The sequence below is a fragment of the Schistocerca gregaria genome, chromosome 4 (genome assembly GCF_023897955.1).
Source record: "Schistocerca gregaria isolate iqSchGreg1 chromosome 4, iqSchGreg1.2, whole genome shotgun sequence".
NCBI lineage: Eukaryota > Metazoa > Arthropoda > Insecta > Orthoptera > Acrididae > Schistocerca > Schistocerca gregaria.
In genome coordinates this window covers 644,331,635-644,344,335 of record NC_064923.1, presented here as the reverse complement: position 1 = coordinate 644,344,335, position 12,701 = coordinate 644,331,635, and the positions used below count along the sequence as shown (strand labels likewise).

The window sequence follows — 12,701 nt, the reverse complement described above, 5'->3', positions numbered from 1 at the left end:
GTGAGGAGTGTTTCCTGAAAGTTTGGCCGTAGTTTTTTTGTAAACCCTGTATATGATTTGGCCATTTAGACCGAATTTCGACTGTGATGGTCGGGCAAAACACGAGGTATGATGGAAGGCTTTGGTAACAATCGCCGGTTTTAATGTTGATTTTATTACGTACAGTATATTGAAATTTGTTTCAGAGGTTGCATGAAGCCCTATTTTGTCTACCAAGACAGACGTTAGCTACGTTAATGAAGAGGGACTTGTACAGACCTGACAGTCGGCCCTCTGCGATATCCAGCTCACTGACCAGAGCAGAGAGTAGAAGTGCTGCCCTCTCAGTACTCCGCGTGTCTTCGGCCGACATGTATGCTTAAAACGATAAAACACACGCCACTGCGAACTGAGCCGACACCGCGAGCGCGCTCACCATTCACACCGGTCGCAACAGCGTGTTCGCTTCTACTGCAGGTCAGAGCGATAGCGTCTGCGATCGCAAGCGCATGCGCGCGCCTGGCTGCGAAGAGTGCGCGTGGGCCGGGCGGCAAGTTGCCCACTGGCGTCTCGAGTCTTGTTGATAAGACCGCCGGCGTCATCCCGGCCATGCCCCGCAGGGTCAGATGCAGCGCCGTTGTTGGACGTCGCGAATATCTCCGAGGCGTGTCGTAGCGCTGTTTGATGACAGCTCTGGCGACAGCCGGAACAAGCCGTCGCGTCGGCTTGTATCAAAGGGAATACGACGCCATCCAAGGCCTCTCTGGCGCCAAACACCTATCTCACCTCGCCTCTTATCTAGACGTCGCCGGTGACTTCATCGATAACCAGGGAAAAAAATTATGTCAGCTTGTGACGTCTTCGTTTGTATTTCGATTTAACTCACTATCACTCTCGCGTTGCAAGGGTCACTCCAAACGAAATGCACACTATTTTTTTAAAAAATCATCTTTTGTTTTACATGTTTTAAAGTTTTACAGTGTGTAGATACATTTCTCTACATAATTTCCATCCCTCTGAACTGCCTCACGCCATCTTCGAACCAGCGCCTGTATACCCACACGGTAAAATTCTGGACCAACCTGTTGGAGCCTGTTTGGCAGCGTGAATAAGGGAGTCAAACCTTGTTCCACGAAGAGAGTCTTTCAGTTTCCCAAAGAGATGATAGTCACATGGAGCCAGGTCAGGACTGTAAGGCAAGTGTTTCAGTGTTGTCCATCCGAGTTTTGTGATCACTTCCATGGTTTTTGACTGACAAGTGACCGTGCATTGTCGTGAAACAGCAAAACATCCTGCTTTTGCCGATGTGGTCGAACAAGACTCAGTCGAGCTTGAAGTTTCTTCAGTGTCGTCACATATGCATCAGAATTTATGGTGGTTCCACTTGGCATGATGTTCACAAGCAAGAGTCCTTTGGAATCGAAAAACACCGTAGCCGTAACGTTTCCAGCACAAGGTGTGGTTTTGAATTTTTTTTATTGGGTGAATTTGCATGATGCCACTCCATTGATTGCCTCTTCGTCTCTGGTGAAACATGGGGAGCCATGTTTCATTACCTGTCACATTTCTTCCAAGAAATTCATCTCAACCATTCTCGTACTGTTCCAAATGTTCGCTGCGTACCGTTTTTCTTGTTTCTTTGTGAGCCACTGTCAACAATCTGGGAACCCATCTGGCACAAACTTTTTTTAACGCCCACATTTTCAGTATTCTGCAAACACTTCCTTCCCCTATCCCAACGTAGCGTGACAGTTCGTTCAGTGTGATGCGTCTGTCAGCAGTCACTAATTCGTAAACTTTCTGCACGTTGTCTGGAGTGTGTGCTGTACGAGACCTAGCGCTGCGAGGACAATCCTCAATATTGCTGTGCCCACTTTCATCACGTAACCTGCTTGCCCACTGACTAACTGAACTGCGATCGACAGCAGCATCTCCATACACCTTTTCCAATCTCTTATGGATGTTTCCCACTGTCTCGTTTTCACAGCACACGAATTCTATGACAGCACGTTGCTTCTGACGAACGTCAAGTGTAGCAGTCTTCTTGAAGACATGCTGTGACAGCGCCACTCACGGGAACAGGTTGAATTAAGTTTGAAAAACAAGCGGGAATGATGTATCTACACACTGTAGAATGAAAACTGAATTTTTACAAAACTAGTGTGCATTTTTTTTAGTGACCCTCGTATAAAGACTGAGGCTATACTGAGGCTACATTGTTGTGGTACGCAGCCGCACACTTCACTGCAGACTCCTCATCTTTGTTATTGTTTTACGTTACGGTTTTCCACCTATAAGTGTCGTATTCACTGCACTTACTCTGAGGTGAGAAAAGGTGGAAATTTGTTCAAAAAAATGTTCAAATGTCTGTGAAATCTTATGAGACTTAACTGCTAAGGGCATCAGTCCCTAAGCTAACACACTACTTAACCTAAATTATCCTAAGGACAAACACACCCACCCATGCCCGAGGGAGGACTCGAACCTCCGCCGGGATCAGCCGCGTGGAAATTTCTGGTGAAGTCTTATGGGACCAAATTGCTGAGGCCATCGGTCCCTAAGCTTACCCGCTACTTAATATAACTTAAACTAACTTCCGCTAAGGACAACACACACACCCATGCCCGAAGGAGGACTCGGACCTCCGACGGGGGAAGCCGTGCGGCAGAAAAATTATAGGATGGCGATACCCACATATACAGATTGCGGTAGTATCGTATGCACAAGGTATAAAAGGGCTGTGCAGTGCAGGAGCTGCTATTTGTTCTCAGGCGATTCATACGAACAGGTGTCCGAAGTGACTATGGCCGCACGACGGAGAATTAACAAATTTTGAACACTGAATGATAGTTGGAGCTAGACGCATGGGGCATTCCAGTTCCGAAAACGTTAGTGAATTTAATATTCCGAGACCCATAGCCAAGAATACAAAATTTCAGGCATTATCTCTCACCACGCACAACGCAGTAACCAACAGTCTTCATGTAACGACCGAGAGCAGCGGCGTTTGCGTAGAGTTGCCAGTGCCAACAGACAAGCAACAGCCGGCCGCTTTGGCCGAGCGGTTCTAGGCGCTTCAGTTCGGAACCACGCTAGCTCGTATCCTGCCTCGGGCATGGATGTGTGTGATATCGTTAGGTTTAAGTAGCTCTACGTCCAGGGGACTGATGACTTCAGATGTTAACTCCCATAATGCTCAGAGCCATTTGAACCATTTTTGAGACAAGCAACACTGAGTGAAACAGCAGCAGAAATCAACGGGGGAGGTACGTTGAACGTGTCCGTTAGAGCAGTGTGGCCAGGTTTTATTGGGCTATGGCAGCAGACGAACGACGCGAATGCCTTTGCTAACAACACCAACTCAACTGTAGCACCTCTCCTGGGCTCGTGACGTAATCGGTTGAACCCTAGACGACTGGGAAACTGTGGCCCAGTCCTCTGATTCCCGATTTCAGCTGGTAAGAGCCGATGGCAGCGTTCGAATGTTGGCGTAGACCCCACGAATCTACGAACCCACCTTGTCAACACGGCACTGTGCAAGCTGGTGGTGGCTCCAGAACGGTTTGTGGCTGTGTTTACATGGAAAGGACTGGGTCCTCTGGTCCAACTGGACTGATAATTCACTGGAAATGGTCGTCTTCGGCTCCTTGGAGAGCATTTGCAACCATTCACGAACTTCATGTTCCCAAACAAAGATGCGCCATGTCACTGGGACACAATTACTCGTGACTGGTTTGAAGGCCACCCAGATCACCCGACGCGAATCCCACCGAACATTTATGGGGCATAATCAAGAGCTCAATTCGCGCTCAAAATTCTGCACCAGCAACACTTTCGCAATTGTGGACGGCTCTGGAGGTACCATGGCTCAATATTTCTGCAGCGGACTTTGTAATATTTCTGGCTTATTCAGCCACCATCTTAGGCTACAGGAAGCTATTCCCAGGGCAGTGGAGGTGCAAGAAGCATAGAGGTGACGCAATGTGGGATGAGGTACCGGTGACAGATGTTAGATTTGGTACCATTCCCGTGAGAAAGACAGCCTGCATGATGCTGCTGCTCTGTGATTGGCTGCAGTGTTCGGCGGTAGGGCGCCAAAACGTTAAAATTTAGTTGCTATTATTAATTAAACACGTCATCCAAATTACTTCATTTTTTTAATAAACATCTCTCAACATCCAGCTATCAATCAGTCATTTCAAAATTATTAAAATCAAAGTACTACTAAAACAAAAGACTGACGATATTACTGCCGATGCACTTCGGTGCCGTTCGGGTCACGCCTTGCTGGCTTGGCGCGCGAAGTGTCTCGGGCAGTCCGGCTCTCCAGTTCTGACCGTTCCAGTAGACAGACATGTTGTCTGTTGTAGCAGTATTTGTTTCATGCAATTTTATTTACTACAGTTCCGACCGTCGCTAGGTACAGACATAGTAATAGTAATATTTGATTCACGTAATTTTATTCTCCAGTTCTGACGGTTCCAGTAGACAGACATGTTGTCTGTGGCAGGATGTATTTCATGTTATTTTAGCCAGATATAATGAATGTGGAAAGATATGTTTAATACGTTGTGATCAAGAATAGTTTCTCGTGTCTATATCAATAAAAACGCGAGTGGCATCCCAAATGAGTTATAGTTTATTCGTAGCAGCAGTTTCTTGCGAAGTTAATTTCAGCCTCAAGAAAAAGAATCCACGACCTGCGTGCGGTTTTCTGCGCTGGGGACATCATCATCATGAAGACAGCAAGTTAGTGAAGTGTACAAGAACTTATGTATCCCACACAGGGCAGTTGAAACAACTAGGCACCTCACGTGTACTGCATGCACAGTACGAATGTGCTCAGTGACACGTCATCTGCAGTAATGCAGCGGAGGTAAAGTAGGATGAAAGTATTAACACTATCTCACTTTTATTCCTTTTTTCTTGTCATAACTTCCAGCGACTTGTTGAGTTCATGTCACGTCGTGACAAAGGGAGGTCGGACACGATGTTGGAGGTATCCTATGACTTTTATCACCCGAGTGTATAAACTGGCTCTTCAGATGGCAGTCACCGGCTGATGGTATCTAGGATGCCATTGACAGCCAGATATATAATAACAGCCACTGAAAACAGCATACACTATTAAATAAAATATTGAATTCAGAATGAGATTTTCACTCTGCAGCGGAGTGTGCGTTGATATGAATCTTCCTGGCAGATTAAAACTGTGTGCCGGACTGAGACTCGAACTCGGGACCTATGCCTTTCGCGGGCAAGTACTCTGAGCTACCCAAGCACGACTCACGCCCCGTCCTTACAGCTCCACTGAAGTTTCAAAATAATGTATTTATAGACGAAACAAATCGGGCGACCTGCTCATGTTGGCGGAAACAGGCGAGTTTCGAGTTTCTGCAGAACCATTTCCGCGCTATAGGAAAAGAAAACCGTATAAATAATATATATCATTGTCCTATATATTTTGAGTGAAAGAACAGTAGTATTTTACTATAAGTCAGTAACCGGCTAACGACATAACAATTTCCTAGAGAGCTAAAGACACGCAACAAGATGTCTATGTTCCGCAATAAACTTCTTTTTACTTACTTTCCTACCTCTTATTCCGTGTCTACACAGGGTCAGCTGGTTAACGTCAGAATTTGGCAATATTAGTAATCGATAGTCGCTAGATCCCCTTCCTGTCGCCACGTTCCCCCCACCCTGGACGGAATTTGTTTACCCCACCTGTGTGCGTCTAGCATTGTTCCATACGAAAATGTGCGAATGATTTCTAAATGTTTGCGCATCACGTAACTGAGGTGGTAGGTGAGTACCACGCCGGTATTCACCTAGTCGGATGTGGGAAGCCGTCTAAAAACCACATCCATATTGGGCGACACACGTACCCTCGTCTCGAAGCTGCCGGGAGGATTCGATCTGGGGCCGACGCATCTCCCAGTATGCCGGGAGTGGCGCGGCTAGAAAGAGTGTGGCCAGCAGAAGAGAGTGCATCTCTGTTCAAGGCTGATGAGAAATGTTGCCAGTGCTGTCCTGAACCCACTGAGGCTCATCATGAGTGACGAGGCGTGATTCCACCTGTCTGAGTACATAAATTCCCCCCCCCCCCCCCCAAAACCGGTATTGGTAAACAGAAAATCCTCACGCTTTCCACCAAGTACCCTTGCCTGACGAGTAGAAGGGTGTTCAGTGTGCCATATCCACCAACGCATTATGGGATCCGTGATATTTGAGACGACGGTGAACAGTGACGTGTATTTGGGAATCCTAGATAAGTTTTATTCAAACTTCAGAGAAGAGGAGTGTCACTTATGTTACTTTCAGCAAGACGGTATAACATGGCATACATCAGCTGTGTCACCAGTCTTGTCCACTTGTGACTTTTACTTGAGGAGGTTGTTAAAAGGAAGAGTATACGAAACAAATACAGTACATACACAAATGAAGACCACGTGACGAGGATCCGGGATGTCATCGGTAGCATCACAACACAAGAACTGACAAGGGTATATGTGTATCTCCTCTAGCGAGCCCACTAGTGTGCTAAAGTGGGCGGACGACATTTTCAGCACCTATTGTATATTCAGTACATTAAATTTCATATTATGTTCAGGGCGGACGACATTTTCAGCACCTATTGTATATTCAGTACATTAAATTTAATATTATGTTCAGGTGTTGATTTTACGGGCCGATTTTACGTGCCGTGCCCAGTACCACCTTTGAAAGTTTGTCGATGGAGTTCTGGTTCACCCTGCATGTGAAATGATGTATTAAACTGTGCCACTGAAAAGCAATGATCAATAAACTCGCAACAGGAAGTTCACTAATATAGGCGAATGGCACCTCCCTAAGATTTTTCTAATGAGTGGGGAAAATTTAATGGTAAACTTTATGTGATGTTTTAAAAATGGATTAAAAATAGTCTTGACCGCAATAAAATTTCTGTTTGCAATGGTAATCTGCTTCGGTCAGAATATGACAATCTTCAGACCATTTACACTGAAATACAAATAAAATGGCTCTGAGGACTATGGGACTTAACATCTATGGCCATCAGTCCCCTAGAACTTAGAACTACTTAAACCTAACTAACCTAAGGACATCACACAACACCCAGTCATCACGAGGCAGAGAAAATCCCTGACCCCGCCGGAAAATACAAATACAGAGTGGATTTAGAGGGAAGTCTGATATTAATAGTAACATATAAAATACATGATATACCACCAAAATTAAAAGAAGAAGTTATACCCATGAAGATAGGCTGTGGCAGAGAACGGAGCAGGTATCGTGGTTCCACGAATGTCAGTTGCTGTGGAGAGCAACGTAGCTGCTGCTTAAATACACGACTGATGTTAAAAACATGCAGACTTGCGGGCAGCCATGTAGAAACGCATGTGATGGCCTACGGCATTTTTGCAGCATCTATCGCTGGAGCTGGATAAAAATCTCGATAATGCGTTTGCGCTTACTAAACGATCCCGTGATGGAAGGGGCTGCTCTTCATTAGGTCTCTGTCTTCTGTATTACTTCTATCTGGTAAAATTATCAGACTGACAAGCAAATATCAAGAATACGTCCAAAAAAAGGTTTACTAACGTTGATGAATTACATTTCTGTAGGATCGTTCTAGTAAGTCCTAGTTTGATACCTACCTTTCCTAAAACTAGTTTTTCAATTTTAAGCCCCCCTTTACACCTATACCTAAACGTGTTACGATCGTGACTCTTTACAGTAACATCGCAAATTACGTAACCTAACAATAACGTGTCTTTCCGCCTACTTAAGCGCAATCCAGTACATTTTTATACACTTACATCAAACGCCGACCCTCTGCTGATCTTCCAGTTTTCCTACCCACATGATCCAGCCTCAAAGAACCTCCAACGATGTACGAGTTTTCGTGCAACTGATCGTTTAAACAGTAACAGCCCTATAACATTCCTTTAGGAGAAATCCAACATTTACATCGGTACTCTGCGAATCATTATCCGTTTGTCTATGTAATAGATTCCCAGGCGGCTAAAGAAGATTCGAGTTTCTTTCATGAAATACGATGCTTGAAGTTTTTCGAGTTAAGATCGAATTGAGAATGATACCTGCTAAAAGTCATGAATCCATTCACACTACTGGTCCGATATTTCGTAAGCTCAAATGTTATTCACTAGGTGACAGTGCGGCAATGTATCGAATTCCTTCTGGATTAAATGAACGAACATAGCGCCCATGAGATTAGAGAAAAACTTGTCATTAAAATTTGGGAACATGTAGTAGAGGGCCAAACTGCAGGCAAATATAGAGATTGGGATGTATACAACAAATAACTGATGGTACTGTGTGTAACTGTCACTCTCAGATGAATGGCACATGAGAGAAAAATCTTGGCAGCCGCATCAAACTACTCAGAGACTGAATGTAAGGGTATCACGTCGTTTCTTATTCACTCCTTTATTCTGAGCATCGCCACCGGCGTTCGTCGGATCATTGTAGGAATTAGGCATTAATTAACACTGTGGAATCATATGGTAGAAAACACGACCGTAAGCACGTTTATAATAAGAAGTTCGCAGTAACAGGAAGAATATGCCACCGAGGACAAGTGTGATGTAAATTAAAAGACGATATTATAATATAAACACTGTAATCGAATGGCAACGCAGTCGTTTACAGTGCCGAATGTGCCGTGTTACAGTGTAACTAACGAATCAAGATCTGAAGTAGATCGCATCTGCCGAAATCGTATGACCGCTTCCATCTCCTCACAGTAGTCATCGAAGTCTTGAACGTATTAGCTGAAAGAAGTTGCGTCTGGACATTCTTCGGTGCAAGTGCAGAGTCTTTGTAGACACGCCATCTGTCGTACTGCAATGTAACCAGTTCTGTCTTCAGTATCAGGCAACGGAGTTAACGGCTTTAGATTAGATTAGCTAGCGTCTAACAAAAAGACTGCTCTCTCTCTCTTTCCATGACCAGACTAAATGGAGGTGCGTTAATGTTTCTGACTGTCAAAGTTACCACCAATCCTTTGTGCCTTTTTTGACCTCCCACAGTCCGATTTCATATTAATGTGAATATCAGTATTTCCGTATGTACATTCATGCTCATAAATTAAGGATAATTGCAGAATGTGGTGCAATACAACACAAAACTGGCGCTAATAGCATAGGCACATAGGGAACACATACGACACAGATCTGTAAGTCTACGGTATTGCTGATAAGTTGAAAAAACCGTCCCGAAACACATGTGCTGCAAAACGCCACTGTTTCCTGCGCATGTGCCCCGACATCAATATGGGATATGGTCACCATGCACACGTACACAGGGCACACAACGGGTTGGCATACTCTGGATCACGTGGTCGAGAAGCTGCTGGGGTAAAGCCTCCCATTCTTGCACCTGTGCCTGTCGGAGCTCCTGAAGTGTCCTAGGGGTTTGAAGACGTGCACCGATACGTCGACCGAGAGCATCCCAGACGTGCTCGATGGTATTTAGGTCTGTAAAACAGGCAGGCCAGTCCATTCGCCTGATATCTTCTGTTTCAAGGTACTCCTCCACGATGGCAGCTCGGTGGGGCCGTGAGCTACTATTCATCAGGAGGAAGGTGGGACCCACTGCACCCCTGAATAGGCAGATATACTAGTGCAAAATGACGTCCCGATACACCTGACCTGTTACAGTTTATCTGTCAAAGATATGCAGGGGTGTACGTGCACCAGTCATAATTCCACCCCTTACGATCAAACCACGACCTCTATACAGGTCTGTTTCAAGGACATTAAGGGGTTGGTATCTGGTTCCTGGTTCATGCCAGATGAAAACCCGGCGAGAATCACTGTTCAGACTACACCTGGACTCGTCCGTGAACATAACCTGGGACCACTGTTCCAATGCTCATGTATTGTGTACTTGGCTTTACGGGCTCTCCTGTGACCAGGGGTCAGTGGAATGCACCTTGCAGGTCTTCGGGCAAATAGACCATGTCTGTTCAGTCGTCTAGAGAATGTGAGTCTGAAGACAACTGTTCCAGTGGCTGCGGTAAGGTCCCGAGCAAGGCTACCTGCAGTACTCCGTGACCGTCTGCGGGCACTGATGGCGAGATATCGGTCTTCTTGTGGTATTGTACACTGTAGACGTCCCATTCTGCAGCGCCTGGACACGTTTCTTGTGTGCGGGAATCGTTGCCATAACCTTGAGATCAGACTTTGTGGCACACGTAGGGCCCGTGCTACGACCTGGTGTGTTTTACCAGGTTCCAGTCGCCCTAGTATTCTACCCCTCATGCCGTTATCAATATGTGTTGTTTGATCCATTTTCAACCCACAGTCACCATTAGCACGTCTGAAAACGTCTGCCCAGTTACTCGCTGCACGCTACTCTCCATGCAGCAACACTCCTCCGTGTAAGTGGACTGCTGCCAGCGCTACCGTGCGACGACCGCAGTTCAAATGCTACGTATGGTCATACACTGAGGTGATTTTAACCCACAAACCGCCCACCGAAGCATTGTTTCACCATGTATCAGCATTATACTTAATTTATGAGCTCGAGTGTGTGTGCAAGCCACTGTGCAGCGTATGGTGGAAAGCACTTTGTGCCAGCAGTAAGCCTCATCCTGAAGCGTTGTGATATTGTGATATATGATGGAAGGGAGATCAGCATTTAACATGAAGCCGACGACGAGATGACCAGAGACAGAGCTCAACCTTTGACTAGGGAGGAAGGGGTTGGAAATCGGCAGGGTTCTCTCTGAAAGAACCATCCAGGCATTCACATTAATCGATTTAGGAGAACCATGGATAACCTAAATATAGATGGCTCGACACAGGATTTTAAACTCACTTGTCCACTACACTAACCAGTGTGCCATCTCGTTCGGTACAGTGTGTGATACCGTTGCATTGTCTACCTCTAATAAATGTCCTATAGTTCTACTCAGCCAATTATTACGATAAAAACGTTTTCTTACTTCCAAACATTCGCACTTATTCCCCGAGCACTTTCGTATTGACTACAGCGATCCGCTCCAACAACAGCAGCACACCTCTGAATTCTGCCAACGTCTGCTGCAAGACCTATTTGGTATGAACTCCGAACACTTTAGAAGTAAAGTAGGTCGTAGTGGGCTCTTGTATGGTGTTTGTTTAACACATGTACCACACTTTCATGGCAGTTCACCAACAAATCTAAATATTCAGTTTACTTTCTCTATTAAGGATGTCACGCGTATTTCATATCACCTAGTGATATTTAAACAGAGAGACTCCAGACGATTACCACTAAAACTGCAGTAGGAAACTTCGGGGTACTGAATTAATTGTTCGCAGTGTTCCTCCTCGCAGTATTCTTGTACGTTTGCCGCTAATAGAAAGCAGTTGTTATACAGTTTGTCGGACTCGTCATATTACATTCGCTCTTCTTGGAAACTGTTTATACACGTCACACACATCCGCATTGTCATCAGTTCTTTCATCGTTATTTCGACGTCTTCCTTGAATCCGACTTATACGGTCTCCTTTACAGATGAATCACATTTTCCTAAAATTCTCCCAATAAACTGAACTCGATCATTACCCTTCCCTACTGCAGTCCTTACAAGCTCGTTCTATTTCATACAGCTTTACGCTAACGCCCAGATATGTAATAGCATGACTTTGTCAGTCAGTACGCTACTACTGCAGTGTTCGAAAATTACTGGTTTGATTTTCCTACTCATCTGCATTAACTTAGATATTTCTGCAAGTAGAGCTAGCTCCCATTTACCAAAGCAACTAGAAATTTTATCTAAGTCATCCTGTATCCTCCTATGGCGACTCAAAGACGACACCTACCCCGTAACCCACAGTATCACCACTGTATACACAGAAGACAACTGCGCTTTTTCGCAGTCACTTGGGAAGTTTGCACTTGGCGAGAGATTCGCGATAAATGCAAGGGGCCTGTGCCCTTAAGTACTCTTTGTAAAACCAAATTAGCATTCCACAACGACGTGCCGGCTTATTAGCATCAAACATATCGGTTGTTTGTCTACGCCAGGGATGCTTATTACTGAGTCCTCCGTACAGGAGTCTGTGTGAGACATTAAAACGATGGTACGGCCTGTACAATTCCCCTGCGTGAACGATTTCTTAAATGCGAAATTTAAAACTTCGGCTGTGCTTTTACTGTCTTCTACTGCCATACCAGACTGGTCAACGGATTACTGGATAGAAGCCTTAGACACGATTAGCGATTTTACGTATCACTAGAATTTTCGCGGGTTCTCTGCAAGGACTTTTCTAAGGCATGACGGTGGTAGTTGTTGTAAGATTCGCGAATCAGTCTTTTGACAGACACACGAATTTCTATGAACGTTTGCCTGTTATCATCTGCGCCTTCTCTTTTGAACGGCGAGTGTAGCTTTCTCTGCTTCCTCGGCACTTTCCGAATTTCATTGTTAAATCACGGTGGGTCTTTTCCGTCCTTAATCCACTTACACGGCACATACATCTCCGGACCACTACTTATAGTCCGTTTAAACATTGCGCGTAATTCCTCTACGTCCACCACACTGGAACGAAATGATGTCAATTCAGCATCTAAGTGGAATGCCAACAACTGTTTATCTGCTCTTTCTTATTTCCTTTGTATTTGTTTATTTTTTGGTTTCCACTCAGTATCTCTGTAGGTTTAGCGGGCTGCCAGTGTTCTGACGCACTACGGAGTTCGGGCCTCTGCAG

At 45.1% G+C, this 12,701-nt stretch overlaps 1 protein-coding gene across 2 annotated transcripts in view; it reads right to left on the bottom strand.

Annotated features, from left to right (window-relative positions):
• Positions 1–472, bottom strand: part of LOC126365982 (protein TANC2) — a 634,979-nt gene extending 634,507 nt beyond the window's left edge. Inside the window, exon 1 of one of the 2 annotated variants that reach the window (XM_050008791.1) lies at positions 259–472. In XM_050008791.1, coding sequence (XP_049864748.1) covers positions 259–352 — 94 coding nt within the window. In that variant the 5' untranslated portion in view covers positions 353–472. The remainder of the gene's footprint in view (positions 1–258) is intronic. The other variant, XM_050008794.1, reaches the window with a different exon arrangement.
• Between the last annotated feature and the right edge of the window lie 12,229 nt (positions 473–12,701).